The sequence below is a fragment of the Chenopodium album genome, chromosome 2 (assembly GCF_948465745.1).
Source record: "Chenopodium album chromosome 2, dcCheAlbu1.1, whole genome shotgun sequence".
Lineage (NCBI taxonomy): Eukaryota > Viridiplantae > Streptophyta > Magnoliopsida > Caryophyllales > Amaranthaceae > Chenopodium > Chenopodium album.
Window position 1 is genome coordinate 77,974,833 of NC_137835.1, and position 22,933 is coordinate 77,997,765.

The 22,933-nt window shown below is 37.6% G+C and overlaps 1 protein-coding gene across 1 annotated transcript; it reads right to left on the bottom strand.

Annotated features, from left to right (window-relative positions):
• Positions 1-262: 262 nt before the first annotated feature.
• LOC145576339 (putative receptor-like protein kinase At5g61350) lies at positions 263-22,290 on the bottom strand. The gene is made up of 19 exons (XM_081634114.1): positions 22,037-22,290; positions 21,794-21,895; positions 20,327-20,409; positions 20,136-20,220; positions 19,067-19,153; positions 18,607-18,668; positions 18,292-18,485; positions 18,134-18,194; positions 17,667-17,844; positions 10,519-10,557; positions 10,368-10,429; positions 10,233-10,269; positions 9,482-9,531; positions 9,335-9,404; positions 8,550-8,625; positions 7,808-7,887; positions 7,662-7,730; positions 3,738-4,924; positions 263-2,292 (listed from the first exon to the last, which is right to left on the bottom strand). The coding sequence occupies exons 1-19, from the start codon at positions 22,109-22,111 to the stop codon at positions 780-782; spliced, it is 4,110 nt and encodes a 1,369-aa protein (XP_081490240.1). The 5' UTR covers positions 22,112-22,290; the 3' UTR covers positions 263-779.
• Positions 22,291-22,933: the final 643 nt, after the last annotated feature.

Below are 22,933 nucleotides of genomic sequence, written 5' to 3' on the forward strand. Positions count from 1 at the left end.
GAAATAAAAATTATCAAATTAATTAATTAGCAACAAATAGCATGTAGTCATATAATCTTATCATCTAAGGGTAAATAAAAATAAATAAATAAATAAAATGAAGTTTTTAATAAAAGGTTAAAACAATTGAATTTAAGAAATTAAATTTAGCACTTTGGCTCATAGGTTGGAGTTTCCTAAAAAAAACCACCTTGTATTCACATAATATACTTTGATTTTGTTTTGTGATTAAGTGAAAATTAAACATTTTGCAAAGAAAGAAAGAGAGAAATTAATACTCCACTATATTCTTCCATTCCAAATTATGGAGGCGAGTTAATAAATTAGATACTATACTTCTACATTAAAACGAAGTATATGTATTAGATTTATTGAACTAGAAGCCGTTACACTTCCCAAAACCAAGCTATAAATACATAATTGTACAAACCTTGTACTCCGTATGATTAAAAAAAATTGTAAGAAAAAAGTAAGTAATTATGGCTAGGAAATTTTGATAAAAAATCAGTAATCATGTTACATAAAATTAAGTATAAAGAACCCCAAATCAAAGAACAAACGAATTCAAGAGGTTCCCGCTACACAGTATGAAAATAAAATTACTTTGTACCAAATTTTCAACCTTGATGCTTCGAATTCAACCACCCAATATACACCTTCGTTAATTTTGAATTGCAAGAAAGGAACGTTTTATCTGTGGAAAATAATACCCCTTTGTTGTAACTAACAATTAGCGGAGGTAGTAGAGTTCTTGTGTATTTTTATTGCGATGATTTACCTTACCTCCCTTGAAAGTTGGCAATTTGAGAGAAGGCAGAAGCACCAACTTCAGTATGATCATCACTAGTAGGAGCACTACTACTTTCTACTCCATCTACACCCATAATTGGAGCCGTCTCTAAGGGGATCAACAACGAGCTCTTATCCTCGGCTGCTTCGGTCTTTGAGCTTGCCTCTTGGAGTTGCAATGCATACTCCAAGTTCCACAACACATCTCCCATCGAAGGCCTATCAACACCGTACTCGGCCAAGCATTTCTCAGCTGCTTCGACATACTTCTTCAAGGAGGCAGAGGATATTGTTCCTTGCAAATTCGGATCTACAATCTTTTCAAGAAGTCCTTTTCTATAGTTCGACATTGCCCATTCAGCCAAGTTCACCTGGTCCCTTGGCAAGGCCGGGTTTATAGCCGGCCTTGCAGTCAGGACCTCTAGGAGGACTACTCCAAATGAGTAGACATCGGACTTCTCAGTTAGTTGTTGTCTTCGAAAGTACTCTGGATCGAGGTAACCAAAGCTACCCTTTACCGCGGTACTCACATGGGTTTGCTCCATGAGGCACGCGGCTTTGGATAGCCCAAAGTCGCTAACTTTGGCCACAAAGTTCTCATCTAATAGAATGTTAGTCGTCTTGACATCTCGATGGATAATACAATGTGCTGCACCCGTGTGTAGGTAATGAAGACCGCGAGCAGAACCAATACATATCTCAAGCCTCTGCTTCCACGGCATGGGTGCATTGAGCTTAGACCCATATAGGTGCTCTCGAAGGACACCATTCGACATGAACTCGTACACGAGACACATCTCCGAATTCTCATCACAATATCCAATAAGAGACACAAGATGCCGGTGTCTAAGCTGTGAGAGCATCTGAATCTCGGTTTGAAACTCATTTATACCTTGCTCTGATTGAGGATTACCTCTCTTGATGGCCACCTTCGTGCCATCGTCTAATTGACCCTTGTACACTTTTCCAAACCCGCCAACTCCAATCACTGCGTTCTCATCAAAATTGTTACAAGCATCTTGCAACTCATTGAAGCTAAAGAATTTACCAACCCCTTGGTTTGTCGAGGCAAACATACCACTCTTTCGAGACCCAAACATCGAGCTTTTCCTCGAGGTTGTGATCGAGGTTGTTTTGCTAGAAAGGAAGCTACTATGACTAGTGGTTAAAGGAAGAAGCCAAGAGGAGAAACTGTTATTCCTTTGGCAATTTAGGGGACGTTTATGCCACCTTACAAACATGACTACAACTAGTAGTAAGGCCACTATTCCCATTACTAGTCCTACCACGGCTAACACCTTCATAGTTTTAGAACCCGAGGCTGCCCCCATGTAGTTCCCCTCCACATCGAACAACCCACTTAGGCTGCCCGCGGAGTTGCTCATCTTGATCACCTCCACCCCGTTGAGGATTGCGTTGGGATCGCCTGACCCGTCCGAGCCCGAACCCACCTGGATCACAATCAATCCATTTGCAATTGTTGTGGAGTTGATCACAAAATCCCTGTAAACATTTCAATACATGTATATATAAGTCATTGTAATACATTTTCCTACATAAAAGAAAATGAAAATAAATAAGCTCCCATACATATTGCACGCACAAACTATTAAAAAATAAGGCGGTAGATTATTGTACATCAAATGTCAATTAAATTGCACCGATACAAAATAAAAGTTACATAATTTTTTTATTCATACAATTACTCATTTTATATAATATATTCCCCGTAAGAATGATCCATAATACCCTTTACAAAATTTATCCCTTACTAGTCACTTCTTAATTTACAATAAAAATCATAACAAATTGTGATAACTCAAAACATGTTAAAGTAAATTTATTGATTTATTACAAATTTTCATATATGGCTGATCAAACGATGTGCACGGGGTTAGTCGGTTGATCAGGATTACTCGGTTAGAGTTTATTTGTTCGGTCAGAGATTACCCGGTCTGTGTTTTAGTGTGTGTCAGCTTACTGGACACACCCAAAAAAAGTCATTGATTTAACTTATTCCAAAGCTGACTTGTACAACAAAATTATTATATATTTTGTATACCCAAAAGATATTGTACATAGTAATATGAAGAAGTTTCCTAGATTGGATTTTTATGGTCTTAAATTCAAAATATTGCTATAAATGATACCACTCATACTAGCCGTCTAGCACTTTGTGATTGAAAAGAATTACAACCAGTAAGTTTTTAGTATGTAGGAAACCTATGTCCAAAATTGGCAACAACAACAAAACCATAAATAATAATAATAATAATAATAATAATAATAATAATAAATTAAAAAAATTAAAATAAAAAGAGTTTCCATTACTATACTTTTTACTCTAGACCTTATTATCCATTTAGGAAATTTTGTGAAAACTACCTATTATAGTCCAGAATTTGCGAGAAACTACCTATTAAAAAAATGTTGTAATTGACTACCTAATTTTCGAAAAATGTTGTAATTTACTACCTTACGCCGGATTATGAAGGACTTTGACCAAAGTTCTCCGGTGTTGACTTGGTCACGTGACCATCACGTGACACTTTAATGACCCTTTTCTTTCACCAAGTGTCACGTGACCAAGTCAACGCCGGAGAATTTTGGTCAAATTCCTTCATAATTCGGCGTAAAGGTAGTAAATTATAACATTTTTAAAAAATTAGGTAGTCAATTACAATATTTTTTTTAATAGGTAGTTTCTCGCAAATTCTGGATTATAATAGGTAGTTTTTCACAAAATTTCCATCCATTTATTCCATGTTAAATTTATACATGGTAAAATAAAAAACGAACAAGTCAACTCAATGAATGATGTAGATTTAATATTAATCGAAAATGTACATACATATATGCTTTAATGATTAAATATATAGTTGTAGACTATTAGTTATGTAAAAATGTGCATTATAAATTTATATGATGGTACAAATATAAATAATTACCTGTAATAGGCGGTCGATAGAGCTATAGTTTGGGTAGACAAATCGAGATTAGCAACACCCATCATTCCATTGACATACACATTGAAGTACAAATCATCCAATGCAATACTCACAATGTCACAAAAATGTAGTCTAACGAGATAGTCATATGACGAGTCTACCGGCATCTTCCATGTAAGGTTGAAGTTGGCCTCGATAGTATCCGCATTCTCCATCTCGGCCGCGGTTGCGTACACCCAAGGCGGCGCAATGTACATCGTTGCACCGCCTTCCGGGTACTTAACCTTGCTTGGGTCAATTTTAGCATCTTTAGACCCTTGAGGGAATGTGTTGAACTTTTCATCTGGATGCCATGTTCTCCATAGTGTGTCGTTTTTCGGTGACACGAGTGGCCCACCGACGTTTAGTCGGAGGGCCACCTCGAAGGCGTGTTTGGCCACTCCCTCGATGTTTCCAACGGGTGGGACCGGGGAGGCGGTGTCAGAGATGAGGTCGTGGGGGACGGAGATGACCTCGATGGCGTTGATGAAGGCGAAGGAGTTTTTCTTAGGGGAGAATTTTAGGGTGAGTGTGTCTGAAGTTAGGTTGAGGATGTATTCTTTGAAGATGGGGGAAGGGTAATGGACAGTGAAGTCATGTAGGAGGACGAAGTTTTCGGTTGTGACTCGAAAAACGGCGTTGGAGAGGTTGTAGGAAGGGTGAGGGAGAGGGAAGAAGTAAAGGCGGATGAGATGAAAGCCTTGTTGAGAGATAGGGAATTTGTAGGAGGATGCACTAGGGAAAATCCTAGCGGATTTGTATAGAGGTAGAGGCGGAGGTGGAGGTAGTTTAGACGAAGGAACGCCGTCTTTAAGTGGTGATGGAAGTGTATCGACACTAACTTTAACATCCTCGTCGCTACTTAGATTGCTAACCGTCGATGGATCTGACTTGAACGTTCGTCCATCGGGGAGATCCACGTCCTCTTGTGCCCCGCAGGCGATTAGGACTTTATCCCTAGGCGCGTATTTTGGTGTTTTAGGAGCAGGAGACGTGTCATCGGATGAAGGAGAAGGCGCTTCAAGAGGGGCTTGCGCGTAAATAATGGTGGGTATAGAACCAATGAGGAGGAGGAAAGAGAAAATGACGACGAATAATGAAGATATCATGGTGTTAGATTGATGAGATAAACAACATATGGTATAATGCTAGCACATTTAAGGTGTCACATGGCCTTAATCGTGGTCGTGGTCGTGGTCGTGGCCGTGGTGGTACTCATGGAGAAATCTAAGGAACTACAAAGCCAAAAAAAATTATAAGGAATTTTTTTTGATATGTTTTATGTTGGATTGGATAATTGAGGGGTGTATAGAGTAAGGAAGATGGAAAGAATAATACAAGTTGTGGGAAGGCACTAAGTGAAAAATAAAGAAAAGGACTTGAAGAACGTGCTTCATTGTACTATGAAATTGATGAATGTTAGTTAGTGTTATATTTCGTGGCTTTGATGTTTGTTTGTATACATTTTTAATGTTTAATGGGACATATCACATATTATAAGACCTAGTAAACGAATAAGGGGCAAATATTTGTATTGTGGGACCCTTTGGCAGGCTTGGTTAGCTGGCTATATGTACACATTTTTAACTACCAACTAACATATCAAAGTCTTAAACCGCGTAATCTATCTTCTTTGCTAGTACTACTTTATTCGAATGTGAGGGAAAGTTTTGTAGGACTATAAACACACCATGTCATTTATGAATTATGATTTGCTATGCATCTAATATGATTGGTTTTATCGTGATAAAGAAGGAAAACGATACAAATAATAAATTGAGATACAACGAACACTGTATATCATTAGAGCTTCTCTTATTTCTTACTCGTATTATAATTAGTTTTATCTCATAAATGGTCTTGATCTTCTGATATAAGCCAAATTAGTATACCCTTACTACTTTCTAATGTAGTCTTAAAGTTATGGTTACTAAAGGAGCTATCATTCATTAGTTTTAGAGACTAAAAACATAATTGATTCGTATGTTGTTGAGTTGAATTTCACTATCTATCTAATAATCTATTACCTATCGATTTGTAACACCTATATTGCTCATTATGTAAACATAAAAAAATCTTCTCAACAACAACTAATCTTCCATATTTATTGTAACTCTACCAATTATTAGATGACAAGGTAAAGCTTTACCATTATTTTGAACATTAGATAATCTTGTAATCAATCCTAACATTTTTTTGTTCATCTAATGTTCACTTGACTTGCCATCAACTATTTTTTATGAACCATTGACCCAAAATGATGATGTGTATACCAATCAAGCTTCATTAAATGTCAACTTCTTGTTAGTTGCATCCCACTTCCATGAGAATTATTCATTTTTATTGTTCACTGGTATTTTTCTTTTCTGAAAAGTCTAAAGGTTTTGAACTTCTATTGAACATATCATCATATTCACTTATTTATTTTTATCATTATTTTAATTTTTTTTTTTTAATTTTTTTTTTTTTGGTTAATATATGGTGTTGGGGACCAAGTATTTTTAGGCAAGCTAGTAATAGCCTGGTATTAAGATAAGAGCAATAAATATAGATGATTGCATTAATGTGACACCCATTCTTGTGAAATTTGATACTCTTTTCTTTGTTGCCCCACATGAGAGGATGATGGGTTAAACAAACCGTGTTTTCAGGAATTTTGTGACTATTTTAACTTATATTTTCATAAACTAAAATTATTACTCCCTCCGTTTTAATTTGTTAGTCTCATATACGAAGTATTATTTTGGGCGTTTCAAAAAGATATACCCATATTGAATATATTCTACTTTTAACTTAGCTTTTATTTCCTATTTTGTACATATTAAATTATGATTGGTTAAATTAATGATTGTGTCATTGATGACATGAGTCTAAGTAAAGAAATTATTCCCTTGAATTATGCAATTATGCTTTACGGTTTCCTAAAAAAAACAAAAAAGTTTAAATAAGGCAAAACTATTTATAAATTGTTTTGACTTTAATGTTAGATTTCAAATATTCTTCTTTTCTTATTTTACGTGATAGATTCCATATGGGACTATCATATTGAAACGGAGGGAGTACTATTCAATGGTTCTTTGAACTTCAATTGATAATGACTTACAACAATAACTATAATATACTCAAGTTTGTCTTGGTACATCAGTTGAATTAATACATCTAATGGGGTTCAGGTGAAAAATATTCAATATCAATCATTTAGGCACTATAATAGATTCAAAGAACGGAAATTCCGACATTTTAATAAAAACAAATAAACTTCCTACTCCATCTCAGCTGTACTCGTAAAGTCGTAAGTTCATTCAAGTATAAGTGAAGAGTATAGTTCTCATATGAACGGTCAAGCTGAAGGAGCTTTCCAGCCGAAGTGGCATATGCCGAAGCAGCATTTAATACTGCGGCAATGTCCCACGAAATTGGCTAAGATGGCCGAGAGTTAAGGCGTCTTAGACAAACACCAACCCCAATAAAATCTTAAACTTGACAGAAACTTGAAAGAAAGGTAACATTACAGTGAAGGAAGAAAAGTATAGATTATAATAAATAATCTTGTTATATTCTACAGTATATTACAACAAAACTCAGTTTGAGACTTTTGAGGATCCACGGCATCATGAGGATCAAAAAATGCTGGACACTTGATCAGCCTGTAAATAATATTGAAATTTTCTTTCAAAATGGATAAATTACAGTACTCGATTACAGCCTTTACTATTGTAATCGACAACCTTGCTCTTCTTGTCTAAGATATATCAACCCGCGACCTATTCTCTGCATTCAAAAGAAGGCACATACAGAAAGAGAAAGTTAGGGTCAGCCTTATATTCTAGAGTAAAAAAGCCCTATAATCTGTAGCTTAGAAGGAATAACATAATTTGTCAATACCTCCTTCGTGTCTTTCAACCGCAGAAGTTCTAGTCTCTCCGATGGTCTTCTTCTTGTTAGCGTGGTTAGCTGCAAATACAAGCACAATTAATTACACTTTGAGATGAGTGACAATAAGGTTTGAAGAGAGGGAAAGATGAGCATACCCAAAAGCTGAAGCGCTCAGGATCTTCCTTTGTGGGCATCATTGCTTCCACATTAAGGAGTTCTGCAAGCCGTCTTCTATCTAAAAATCATAGAAGAGGAGGCACTCAGAAAACCAAAGCAATGCTTCACAATATGGATTCCATATCTTGGAAGGAAAAAAAATCCATGTCAGAACTACTACAACACATTAATTAACAAATATAACTGATGAGGACCATATTTGGCAATCTGCGGTTTGCTGTAACAGATGCATTTGGCTTGTTTGACCATATGGTAAAAAAAATTCTCTGTGTCGGTTTAGTAGAACTAGCACCTGGATGGTAGCTCTTAGTACAATGGCTTGATTTTGGGAAAGGCTTGTTTTGTTCAATCAAATAGAAGCTACCCAAAATCAATTTATAACTAAGACAAGCTCTGTTAAGTTCCAATAACTTCTGACAAATTCTAATTAGTTCCAGCAAGTTCAAAAGTTCCAATAAGTTCAGATTAATTCATTTGAAAATGAGCAAAACCACAGTAATTTTAATTTATAAAAAAGCCAAAAACCAAAAAGAAAAAGCAGCTGCTTCAACAAACTTTTTCATATCTGGATTTAAATCCAACTTCTCAGCCAATGGAAAAGCCACTTACCAAGAGCTACAAAAACCTAGCAGCAGCCATTACAAATTCTAATATATGAACAGACTAAAGCATGAAAAGAAAGTCCATATTGCCCCTTGAAAATATTCATGTTGTAATTACCTTGCCTAGCTGCTTCTTTCGCCCTCATCATCCACATTTGAGCATATTCTGCAGCATTATTTGTCAGTTCCTGCAGCTGTTAATGCCCACAAGTCAAATATATCAAGACCAACATCTGGCCGATGTAGAAGATATCTACTTAACATTGTATCAGTACTACAAACTCCCAAGTCCCAGCCTACAGAAGGTAGCATGAAGCTCTAACTTAGAACCTCAAACTTTAACTGGTAATGAGGTGAGCTAGAACCTTTCGCTTCAATTTGGGAATCAACTCAATCAAGCACACCTAGTGATAGAACTAGTTACTGAATAGGTCATAAAGGGTTCATCTTGTAATGGGCCAAAGAGGGTTACTGGTCATTAGTGAGCAGTCCAATAGATGGACGAGCAAAAAAGAGAAAGCAGAAGCAAAAGTATGCACATGTGAATACTAAGCTATACAAGTAATTTGTTTACCATATCTATTTTATTTTACAAAAATATTGGACTGTCATTTTGGCCCTATGTTGACCATGTCCAACCCTGTCCATTAAAGGCCATTAATAAAAGCCCTATTAGCTTGACTATAACGACAAATTAGACTAACATGTCCATTGGACCTAAAGTCCTAAAGACTCTCAAATTGCCCCAACTAATTAGGCACATTTCAAGGCTCACTCTAACCTTTCACCCAAAAAAAAAAAAAAAAAACCAGGTTCATTCAACACTAAATCAACTGACTAGTTGCTTTAAGTGCTGAGCATCACAACTAAAGTAGTTATATTTGAAGGAAGTCTTAATCTTACATCTGATCTCTCTCTTGATCCTTCTGGTGGATTTATATCCTGTATCCATTCTACTTCTGCAACACGGTAACTGAGAAAAACAAAGGAATAAAATTATAAGATAAGATCTAAAGAGACCTGAAGCAGTAGCAAAGACAGACAACTTACCCATCTTGATCCCAGGATCGAAGGATGCGAAATCTTCGGCGTCCTTCAACCTGTGGAAAAAAGAAGCTATATATGATGAAGTATCTGGTGAATGGTACCTCATTAAATCAAGCAGAAAAAGAAACCAACAAAAAAAGAGAAAAGAGATAGTTGGAAGAGAACTTGGAAACAGGAAACAACGATCAAGAGAAAGTGGAGGTCATAGCATGGGAAATTAAAATGGAGGGGGGAGGGGGGATAACGAGCCTGAAGAAAAAGTACTGAAAAACTATAGCAACATTCTAGAAAGATTGTTACATGATTAGTAAACAATTTTTCTTCTTTGGGGGGGGGGGGAAAGATTAGGTGATCCACCCTACTGGTCTGAAACCTCACACAGTCAAACCAGGTCAGTTTAGCTTTGTGAAATTACACCAAATCACAGGATTTCATACACAGAATAAGATTATAAGAATACTCATATAATATAGCTATATATTTTTCATGTCGATATAATTTAACAATTACAATGAGACTAAAATAATTAAATAATGTCCCTTGCATTTTTTTAAAGCATATAACAGAACCACCCAACCATAACACATCATCATAAACTCATTGTACACTGTGGCCTCTATACTGACAAGTGACAATGGTGCACCTTAAATCCTGAAAATAGTATCTTCAGGTGAAATGAAAACTAGTTCATCACAAAAGCAAAAGTAATACAACAGTCAATGCAGAAAGGCAAGACGTAAATAGATTATCTTACCTCTATATAGAAGCGGCCATCTGGAAGTGGCTCACATCTGCATGAATAAATGTAGAAAGAGGGGGGAAATTCAATTTAGACCATTATACCGAACAGAAAAAGCATGAAAGGCAGAGGACTATTGCTGACACATACTCTGTTATCTCCACCTCACAAGCAAATTCAGCTATGTGACCGGTAGTGGAGTCAAGTGTTACCTACATCATTTACATAAAGTGTAAGCCCATAGACTACGAGAATCCTGATTAAGGGAGGTAAACACAAGCGACAGGTTGCAAAATTCTACCATGCCCATCCGATGATTTCCTTCCATTATCCTCCTAACCTGTTGTTCAAGCAACAAGAGAATAAAACCACCATAATCTGTAATAAGACTAAAAATAACTATTGTCAGTTGCTATTTGTTTATATTTAGTTTAACAGAAATACTGCACTTGCAAGTTGCAACTAATATAGTCTATATGTAATATCAGATGACAGTCATCTTCCAGTTCATCACAATAACCACTTTTAGAAACTCCCAGGAGAGAACAAAACAGAACAAACAATAAAGTTTCAACTGCAGCTAGGTCCAGAGTCAATTATAATAATATGTACCATGCATCAAAAGAAACAAGACACAGTTCCAGATACTTCAAATTTTCAAATTTTGCTACATGAAGCCTAGCAAAAGTATTGGCCGAGTTAGAAAACTACATTCATGCCAAAGACTCAATCCAATCAAGACACGAGAAGAAATACTTGAGGAGATTCAAAAAATATTCTTCCTATATGGTCACCATTCCTGATGCAGATAGTAAAGTGAGGTTCTTCCCTGCGATGAAATGATTCAGTGAGGTTCTCTCCTGCGATGTACTGATTTAGTCCAAATCGTCCAATAGACTGTACTCATTCCTCGTTTTATTACAAATATTATCAAACCCACACACACACACACACACACACACACAAAAAAAAAAACAAAAAAAAGAAGAAGTTTTTTTTTTTTTTTTTTTTGACGGGGAGCAAAGCTCAAAAATCATTCATTAATAAGGGAATCCATAAGTACATAAGGAGACACTTCCAAAGGGACACAATTCTCCCAAATTTGCTCAACATTGCAAGGAATAAAACGTGCTAGGTGATGGGCCACTTCATTTCCTTCACGCCGCACATGAGACCAGCAGACTTGTTCGAACAAGGTGCTCAGCTTCAGGGCATCCCCAAGTACAGCATCCAGGTCAGTCAAGTGGGAAGCGCCCTTGGATAAACGGTTGGTGACAATTTGACAATCCGATTCGATGATGATTCTCTCACATCCAAAGCTACTGCCCAACTTCAACGCAAAATTAATGGCTTTAGCTTCTGCAACTTTGATTTGCCACCAAGCCTTCCAGCGTTTACAAGCTGAAAAAATAACCTTGCCAAGGTTATATCGAGCTACAACACCCACCCCTACCCATCCTTCCTCAGTCAATGTTGCATCCGTGTTGATTTTCACCCAGCCAGAAGGAGGTGCCACCCAGGTCTTCGAACTGCTCCTCTGACCGGTAGCAGGGGTCGAATATATAGCTTTGCTGTACTTCTCATTCTCCTCTGCCCATCTTAAAACCCGTGCAATTAACACATTATTTGGAGTGCTCTTGCCCTGGAAAACTCTCAGATTACGGTCAAGCCAAATACCCCACATAAGGTAGATGCCTCGTATTTTCTTTTCAGACTGCAGCTTGTTCCAGCTCACCACCAAATTGCACGCTGTGTCCATCTTGTCAAGATTACAGAGTTCGCAGCAATCAAGCTCTGGCCAAAGTTCCTGAACTCGTTCACACTCGAAAAAGGCGTGTTTCCAGCTTTCCTCTTCTTTATTACACCATGGGCAGGCAGCTTCTTCTGTCAAATGTCTGAACTTGAGCAGGCTACGAACAGGAAGGGTCTCAGTACAAAATCTCCAAAGGAAGTTTTTTGCCTTAGGCCGCACATTCAGTTTCCAGATGTCAACCCAAGCTTGATGGAATGCGTCCAGGTCACATCCCTTTCCCAACATATACGCTGATTTCACCGTATACTCCCCATTCTTGGAGAAAGCCCAAGCCCGTTCATCCTGCAAGCAGCTCTCTGTCAAAGGAATGGATAAAATGCACTTCAAATCCCTATCATTAAAATGCGCAGTAATCACTTCATGATCCCACTCCCTGGTATCCGAATTTATAAGATCACTGACTCTTGTGATCTGCTCGGATTGAGTGCTTGTTGCGAATCTGCCAGTGTCATCTACTAGCCAAGGTTCAGACCATATGTTTATATTTTGGCCATTGCCCACCCTCCAAAGCAAGCCCTCTTTAACAAGAGCTTTCGCACTCCAAATGCTTCGCCACGAGTAACTACCTCCATGACCCAAATACGACTCAAGAAAATCGTAACTTGGGTAGTATTTGGCCTTCATTACTCTACTAAGAAGAGAAGTAGTACTATGAGTTAACCTCCAAGCTTGCTTGCCTAAAAGCGCATCGTTGAACACAGATAAGTCACGAAACCCCATACCCCCAAGACATTTGAGAGTGCAAAGGTAGTCCCAACTCTTCCAATGAATTCTCCTTTTTTCATCACTTTGCCCCCACCAAAACTTTGCCATGGCCGAGTGAATTTTGTGAATAACCTTGGTCGGAAATTTGTAGACCCCCATTAAGTATGTTGGGATGGCTTGAATGACTGCTTTAAGAAGAATTTCCTTCCCGGCTTGAGAGAGCAATTTTTCCTTCCAACCTTGCAATTTTTTCCACACACGATCAAGAAGAGCCTCGAAAACTGCTTTTTTTTATTTTCCCAAAACATTAGGAATACCAAGGTACTTCTCGTGCCTATCCACATGTCTCATATGAAGAATACTCAAAATTTCCTCCCTTTGCTCCTCCCGTACACCTCTACTAAAGGACACTTCCGATTTCTCATAATTAATTTTTTGCCCCGAAGCTGCTTCATACTGGTTGAGAATATCAACAATGACTGAGCACTCCGTTCGGTTGGCCCTAGTAAAAAGAAGGCTATCATCCGCAAAGAGGAGGTGGGACACTCCCGGCCCATTCCTGCTAGCCTTAGCACCATGAATCTTTCCTTCCCGTACTTTATTCTGAATCATATGGGAAAAAGCATCAGCAACTATAATAAATAGATACGGTGAGAGGGGATCTCCCTGTCTCAAACCCCTAGATGGGGTCACCGACCCATCAACTTCCCCATTGACAATGAAGGAATATTTAACAGAACTCACCAACGTCATCACCATGTTCACCCACCTTCCATCGAAACCCATTTTCAGCAAAAGTTGCCACAAAAAACCCCACTCCACTCTATCATATGCCTTACTCATATCAAGCTTCATAGCCATAAAGCCTTTCCGCCCTTTGCTTCTAGTTTTCATGGTATGAAATAGTTCCATTGCAATCAAAGCATTGTCAGTAATTAGTCTCCCGGGCACAAAAGCACTTTGGTGCTCCGATATAATCTCACAAAGAATATCTTTCAATCTCAAAACTAAACACTTTGAGATGAGTTTATAAATCACATTACAGAGACTAATTGGGCGGAAATCAGCAGGATTTTGGGGTTCTTTAATTTTAGGAATCAATGCAATATTAGCACGGTTAATATGCTCAGGAAGAGAGTTACCATTCAAGACTCCACATACAAACCTTGCCACATCGTCTCCGACAATGTGCCAAAAGCGCGGGTAAAAAACCGCGTGCATGCCATCCGGTCCCGGAGCCTTACTAGGATGCATATGTTTCAGGGCCACAAGAACTTCATCCTTTGTGTAAGGGCGCAACAGCCTTGCATTCATGTCAGTTGTCACAGTAGCATCAACACAATTCAGGACTGGATCGAAATCATTAGTACTCGGGTTCGAGGAAGTGAAGATTCCTTTAAAATGTGTACTTATAATTTCCAGAAAGTCATCTTCGTCTTCATGCCAAACTCCAAGGTTATCACGCAGGCCTTTGATGGTATTTCTCCGCTTTCTTTGTGAGGCCTTATGATGGAAATAAGGAGTATTCTTATCCCCATCTTTGACTTCGGCTACTCTTGATCTTAGATGCCAGTAAGCTTCACGCTTCTCATTTAAATCATCCAGCAATTTCTCGAGCCTCGCACTCTCATCACAAGTCTCCTGGTTGATTGGGCAGCCTTGAATTTCCTTAAGGGAAGCTTCTGTGTGAGCAATCTGCATCCCCAGGTTATTACAAAGGTCCCCTCCCCATTTGGCTAACTGTCTGCTAACAGCCGCAACCTTCGCCAACACACCACCTCTCCCAACTTCACCCCAAGCATCTCTAACCACCTCTTCACAGCCTTCCTCGAGCAACCAGCAGGTTTCGAATTTGTACTCTTTATTTTTCTTTTTTTTTTCTTTTTTGTTTTTTTCGGAACACAAGTGACTAAAATCAGAGTATGATCCAACTTGTATCTCAAGAGATGCTCCACAGCCGCTTCACGAAACATCAAGCACCAAGAAAACGACCCCAAGAATCGGTCTAATCTCTCTCGAACACAAGTTTCAGGAGACCTCCCTCTTTCCCAAGTATACCAGACCCCAGTGTAGCCCAAATCACGCAACTCACACTCGTCCACCACGCCTCTGAAATTTTCAAGTTCTCTTCTCTCTCCCTCTGCCCCTCCCTTTCTTTCCTCATAGGTGAGTATTTCATTGAAGTCCCCACCTAGGAGAATTGGTAAATCAGTGCTACACAGAGCTTTCATAAGCTCCCACGTTTGGTATTTTTCCTCAGATCTTGGCCATCCATACACCCCCGCAAACCTCCATCTTTCCACCCCTTCACTCCAAATGCCCCCACAAATATGATGTTAGGAGAAAGAAACAAGTCTGAAATCCACATCGTCACTCCAGAACATACAAAGTCCTCCTGCCTTCCCTACACTTGATACTCCAAAAGCGCCATGGAATCCAAGAGTGCCTTTTAAATTTTCCATGGCACTAGCACTCATCATAGTTTCAGAAAGAAATAGTAACCCAGGGCTATATTTACGACTCCACTTTCGGAGCTCACGAACTGCGTCGGGGTTGCCCATACCCCGGCAGTTCCAGGCTAGGATATTCATTGGTTCCGGCGGGGTTTGGTTGCTCCAACCTCCGCCAATGGCACCACACCAGTCAAAGAAACAGGAATAATAAACTTCTTAGAAGCCTGCTTTTCACTTTCTTCTTCACCTGACTCTTCTCTACTCCTCTTTTTTATACCATCATCACTCTCATGCCCATGAACATGTCCACCCCCTTTTCTAGCGATTCTTTTCCACGTACGTACTGTGAGGTTCTCCTGCTCCTCCAATGTTTTTGCTCCACCAAGGTCAGTAGCATGCTCATTCTCGTCAGTCACAAGAGCAGAGTTCTTCTCTTCCTCTGTGTTTCCAGAACACTCAGGTACCGAGGTTGGTACAATTGGGTTTACAGGAGGGTGGGTGGCTTCTTTGGCTACTATCTGCTCCCCTTCCTGTTTATTGGTTGCAATAGAAACCTGATTCAATTTGTCTGCTACTTCATTCAAACAAGCGTCTCTCGTAGTCTCCCACTGTTCCTTTGTTATGAACAAGCGCCTGGCAGCAGGGGCCTCGTTCTCTATGTCACTCTCTTCCTTCTTCGTGGCCTTCCAGGGTGTCGAGACTCTCAATTTCTCATTGAACTTTCGGACACTAACTACATCATCACAATCTTTTTCTCCATGTCCCAACATCCCACACCTATAGCAAAAAACAGGAAGTTTCTCATATTTGACTTGCACGTCTATAGAACCACTTCCTGTTTTCAGTTCAATTGTGCCTTTAAGGGGTCTTGTAACATCCAAGAGAACACGAATGCGCAGGGACTTGTTAATTCCAATAGCATCAGACTTGTCAACAGTTAAGAACGTACCAATTTTGTCTCCAATTCTTTTTGCATTTGCTTCATTGAACCTGCCTTTAAAAGGGAGATCATACACACGAACCCAAAAGGGAATCTTGTTTAGGGGTATCTCTGACGGCTTGAGATTACCTTTCACCTCCTCAAGGACTAGGACATGGTGGTCGAAGTGCCACGGTTGTGATTCTAGCACAAATTGTTTATCCCTCCAATGGTGAAATTGAAAATAGAAGATTTTATTGCCGATTTCGTTCACCTCACATCCATGCTTAGGGTTCCAGATTTTTGTCATAGTAGCAATAAAGGCCTTCGAATTGATGTTTCGCGATGTCCAGACTCTGCCAACCATCGCAAGCTCTATTTGATCCTGAAACTCTCCTTCAACGTCATCCACCCAGTCAAGATCCTCTTTCACAGTCTCAAGCGATTTTTCAGAATTCTCCTTATCGTCAATTGTGATTATACCATCATCCGACGCCATCACACAGTCGACGACCAATCAATCGGACGAAAAACTTCGAAAATTGAAGCAAAACCTAGCAAAAAAGCTAGAAAATAACCCTCCCAAGTGCAGCCCTAAAGTCGCTCTAGAGGGAACTTTTACTAGAATCGTGTGTTTAGTCTTGAGTTTTAAAGTTTGTTACCAAAAAAAAAAAAAAAAAAAAAAAAAAAAAAAAGAACCCGCCCAGCTAAACTCATTTGTATAAACAAAACACTCTCTCTTGACATTTTAGTTAATAAAAGCACCTCTCTCTCTCTCTAGTCAGCAAAAGGCCAAGAACCCGCCCAGCTAGTTATTCTCTCAAAAAGGCTAGTTGGCAACGGTGAAGGTTCCAATTGGACTTCCAGTTGCCGGAGAGCCGTCAAATCACTTTCCCAGAGTCATCTCAAGCTCTTTATGCTAATATGCCGCTGACTAATGCTCCAAATCATATTTTAAGGGTTGATTCAGGTTTCCTCTCTTTTCGGTCCTAGTTTTTAGTTCTCAATGTTGTAATGTTAGTCCTAAATAGTAAGTGTCTTTGTAGTAGAGTTAGGACTACCCAAAATCTAGCAACTAATTCGAGGAATAAGGCGTAGTCTTGTGGTGTTGTTTATCCCTCAGCCAAAAAAAAAAAAACACAACCCTGCGGTCCTTATCCTTATTATCTCAAATGGTGATTGCCTTGAAACTCGCTAGATATAACACTTAGGGCCTATTCACTTCAGTTCAGCTCAGCTCCTAATTTCCTTCTCTCATAAAATATTCATTTCAGCTCCAATCAGTTCAGCTCGGTTCAGTAAATGTGAATAGGCCCTTAGTTGATTTAGGGTCAATGAATTGGACTACTACTACTATTACTAAAAGTAGAAAATAGAGCAGGCTCATCAAACAAAGCAAGGATGAAGAAACAAACATGTAGCATCAAAGAATATCAGAAAAAACCAGCATAGGAATACAACCAAAGAAACAGAAAAAGAGAGCACACAATAAGCCATAAGCGAGTTCCAACAACAACAAACTCCTAACAGAAAATAATTTACATTCTTACAAAACTCACCATAAGCCTGTAGCGAGGTTCAAATATATTGAGAGGCAACTTCTCACAAGGGAGCACAGCATCCATCACAAAAAGTGGCATCAAATCAACGCTAAATTTTACCAGACTGTCATTCTCAGATTTCCTCTCCGCAAATTCCTCAGGAAAGTTTTTCTGTATAATGTTGTTCAAAGTTACACTGGAAAACGAAAAAAAAAAAGAGAAAATAAATAATAGATATAGTAACTTAAATATATGCGTACAAGTTTTATAGTAAGAACAAAGTGCCTCCTAAAAGGCATCATCTCCTTGATATATCAGACACTTAAAGACTAAGTTCTCAAATTATTGAAATTAATCATGAAGTCCTAGCCATAAGCAATTAGAAATCCCCAGACAATATAAATCCAATTCTGGCTGTCTAAGGCACAAACATAAGATGGTTACCCCTTTTAAAAAATCAAATAAATGAACTCAAGAGAACAGACCTTACTGCACACGTCCTTGGAGTGATAAAGAGAACAGTTCGACAAAGAGGACATTTATTACCTGCAATTTCATACAGGGAAAGTGCTAAGAGCATGAGATATATAAACATATATGTAGTTTAAAAGTGGAATAAAACATTACAAGAAAGCAATCTCACTTCGGTCCATTGACTGAAATAGACAGGAGCGGCAAAATGAATGACCACATGGAGTGGTAATTGGCTCATATAGTAACTTCAAGCAAAGGGTACAATCAAATTCATCACTACGTTCTGGTTTCTCACGGTTTCTTCCACAAACTAAGCCAGAACAAGTTCTCTCCAATATCAAAAGTAGAGCCTGTAAATGGGTACTATCAAACACAAAAGGAAAATAATGTGAAAATAAAAGTCAAATTCTAAGATGCAGGGAATAAAATACACAAGCACTTCAACAAAAAAAACAGAGTAAATCAGTACAGAAGTAATTCTTACCAAAGTGGATCCAGTTGCAGACCAGCAATAACAGCATCACGTGCCAAATCATATCTTTCTAACTGCCCATCATACGGAAATCAAGATGAGATAGAAGAAAAATGCTCTTATACAACATCCTCACCCATTACCAAACCAATAAACCATGTAAATATGTAATGTTTATAATACAAGAATTTTTTACAGCTACAAACTTGGAAATATGCATATTACAAAGCTAAAAAGATGAGCAAAATCGTGAGATAACTTTTGAAAAAAAATTGAAAATATTACTCCGTATGTATGTATCTTTTCTTTTACTTGCAAACTTTTAAAATAATTCAAAACAACTTACAACCAACACAAATACACTTCAAATGGATATCAAACAGAAAAAGGCACCTTCCTCATTGATGCAATAACATATAGAGCATATAACAAGGGTATGGAATACATGTACCAAAATAACTATGATCCTTACCAAAAATAGAGCATCAGCTTGCAGGATGTACGACTTGACAGAATTGTCTCTGCAGCTCATGACTTTTTCAGCATCTTTTAAGGCCAGCTGCATTGAGGTAATCAAACATATTAGGAAGTTTATGGTTTCTTGTCAGTAAAGTTGAGAACTAGATACCTAACCTTAAGGCACATTTACACATACCAGTAGCCTGAAACTATAAGTAGAAAATATCTTCACACACCGAAGGTTCAACGATTTTAAAACATCAGCAGCGTTTTGAGAAAAAAGAGACAAAGTTGGCTAACAAACCTAACCCCACGCCCCCCCCCCCTCCCAACCCACACACACTAAAAAATAAATAAATCCCTCTCATCTACGTTTCATAGCACGTCATCCCTAAGGCCCAGACCAAAGAAAAAAAAAATGTCTTCACAGTTGCTATGATCTAGAAGTATCTACCCATTGAGCCACAGCTATGAGCCATCATAACATAATTCTACAAGTAGGAAAAGTCTGATTTCGATGTTCTGATTTATGTGATTCTTAAATTACATACCAGCATCAAGCTTAATAAATAACATAATACCTTTCAACAGACCAATAAATAACACAATACCTTTCAACAGATCAATACCTTATTTTATAGCACAATTCAAAACAAATGAAAAGTTATAAACTTGTTTTTTCACAGTATACATGCCCCATAGGTTCCAAAAAAATCTACACGGAAAAAGAAAAAAAAATAAAAATAATAAAAAATACGGAGTAAAAAACTACGTAAGTGCCAAAAAATCCTTCTCTACCCCACTCAGGCACTCACTCTTTATCATCCTTCAAACTCAGAATATCTTCCTCCACATTAAAATTGTATATGAGAGCTAAAATATATAGTTTATGAACTAGGCTACAGACCATTTACAAGTGATGAAAGGAAATGGATTGATAAAATTACTCCAAACAGGCAAAGAACAGATTTTTAAACTTAAATGTAAGTATCCTAGTTCTAAGTGTACCCTGAAAATTAAGGAAATTTTCTTAAGCAAAACTTATGATTTTGTATACAGAAAGAAAGATAGTCATATCATACTTCAGCATGTGTTGTAGGATCCAGCCCATACAATGGATTATATTCAGATGCAGAAGGCGCTCGACTTTTTAGAAATTGGCTTAACCTGAAAAAATTTCATAGGCGAGCACAACATTATATATCATTGATCTTCAATAAGGTAGGAAGGTGAAAAATAACTTAACCAGATGTCAGCTTCCATGCAGAATTACCTTATATAAGCAGCACATCTATTGCTCAAAATAATAGGATCACCCGGTTTGACAAGAATGGCTTTTGAATAACAATCAATTGCCTGCAGTGACGGATAATCAAAAAGTAGTCCAAAAAAAAGGGTCCCAAAATGAAAAAAATATAACAGCATACCATCTAAAATTATTTAAAAGTCCCACTTTTGAAACTAAGATTAAATTGATTAGAATGATAATGCCCCAAACAGCTCACTATATGAAGTATAGACGCCAAGTTCTAATTAAAGCTTGCAAAATCCTAATTTTTACAATAACTAAGCCAGATAGATTTCTCCCAAAAAAAAAAAAGTTTAAATTATCAGTTTCAGAAAGCCATTATTGCATAACTAACTTCAGATTCCTAGACCGAGTATCACCAATCAGAAGGATCACACGAGTTAGTATATGTTGTTACAAATGCATGAATTCCAAACTTATATCCCTAGCTCTACTTTTTCAGCACACAGCTTGGTGTATACAGTATTGACTATTGAGAATGACCCATCATATATCAGGTAGTTGAAAATATTCGCCTCATAGAATTATCGCTCACTACCAAAGCACCACGTGCTAAATACCTCTTAAGGAAATTAATGTCAAAATGCCAGCAGCTTAAAGTTTCAGGGTCCAAATCTTTTTTCTTTTGGAAAAGTATAACTAGTATGAAACCCTTGGCTTTAATAATGCATCATCGAACTTGCTTGCAGCACGATTTTATAACTCGAAGATCACATGAAAAGGTAAGTATTACAAAAAATTCACGATGAGACTCACCATTACACAGTCTAGACAGGAAAATTGGATGGTCTATAGAACACATTGATAGGCTATATTTTGCGGTACAGAAACAGGTTTAGACTTTACAGCAACATTCAGCAGTGATTAAACTCCTCTATTAGACTGCACAGTGCACACAGCCTGATTAAAAGAGCTCATGGAGCAACTTATCCACAGCCTGATTTCTTTAGGGGTTATTTTACATATTCAGTTAGGCTAATTTCAACTTACTACTACACAAGGAACATGTTATTTCCACAAATGCAGCGATAACAGAAACCGTATATCCAAGCACTGACCATGAACAACAGAACGACTAGCCACACAAGTGTTTGTGCCAAATACTCCTTTGGTTCGAATTAATTTCACATCGTTGAAACCCTTCATAATTAAGAATTTGCCATAACTTCACCACAAAATGCCCTAATTAATACTCCGTACTAAGTAGTACGAAAGAAGTACAATTATAAAAACTCGAGTTCAAATGTAATGATGAAGTTTTAACCTTTCAGCTTCAAATGCAAATTCATCTTCATAAACAACTTCTCTAATATCCAATCATATCATCCAAACTAAAATTCTAATTACGTCAATATATAAACAACAATTACCAAATTCATCCAATTTCAAAATTAAACAAAAATAAATAAACAAACAAATTCAATTAATTACCTCCTCAAATCTCCCTCGACGAAAAGCTTGATTTCCAGTCTTGACAAACTCCAAAACCTGATGAATTCTCTCATTCGTCATCGTCGATTCCTTCTCATTCACCTAAAAATTCCACACAAAATCACTCCAAATCCAAAATCACTTCATAAACTACTTCAACAAATCAAAATCACACTAAAAACTGAACAAATTACTCAATCAAACAAAAAAAAATGTTAAAAACAGTATCAGTTAAACACTAACACAGACGAATTCTTCAACATCATCAATTCCATCAGAAAAACGTCCGATCACCGGAGAATTCTCAGTATTCGACATGACTTGCCTATTTCTCTCTCTAAAAATCAAATAATTTCTCTCTCTAAAATAAATTTACATAATATCAGTGAAATGCAGAAGAAGAGGAGAGAGAAAGAGAGAGCAGAGGTAGAAGAAGAAGAAAAAGGGGGGAAATGAAAAGAAGAAGAGAGGAATCGTGTTCATCTTGGAGTCGTACGTTATACACACGGACCATATTCGATTACGTGGACTACGTAGTTCGGGTAATCGGGTATATCTTTCTCTCAAATTCTTCATCCTTTTTATTTTATCTCTATCTTTCTTCTCTCCACTTGTTTGTGTCACAAATGATTCTTTCTTTTCGTCTTTAGTTCCCGGATTTTACTGGCATCCGTTATACTAGTAATTTTGTTGTAGTAGGTCATGGGCGGGTTGTGATTGGGTAAGTAGGTCGGGATATCGTGTCGGGTTAGATTTTGATTTAGGATGACGAGTTGAGGGAAATGATAATGAGTTGTCTTTTAAAAAAATATATTAAAAGTTGAATTAGAGGTGATAAATTGGTTGTATAGGTCAGATAGCTCATTAAGAAGTTTTGGATCAAATTGAGTCAGTTCAAGTTGAATTACTTAGAGTCTGTTATTATATATGGTAATTTGTAGAAGAAGATAAGTTGGTTTCTTCCATAGTTATTTTCAACATAGGAACATTCGTATTTGATTTATTTATCGAATTTCAGATTTGCATGGATTCAAAGTGACAATAATTAGATCAAATTAGGTTTGTGAAGTCGAAGTTAAAGTGATCTCGGTGCACAATTTTTAAGTAAGGTAAGACCTTAAAAAAAGGTTAGCAGATTTT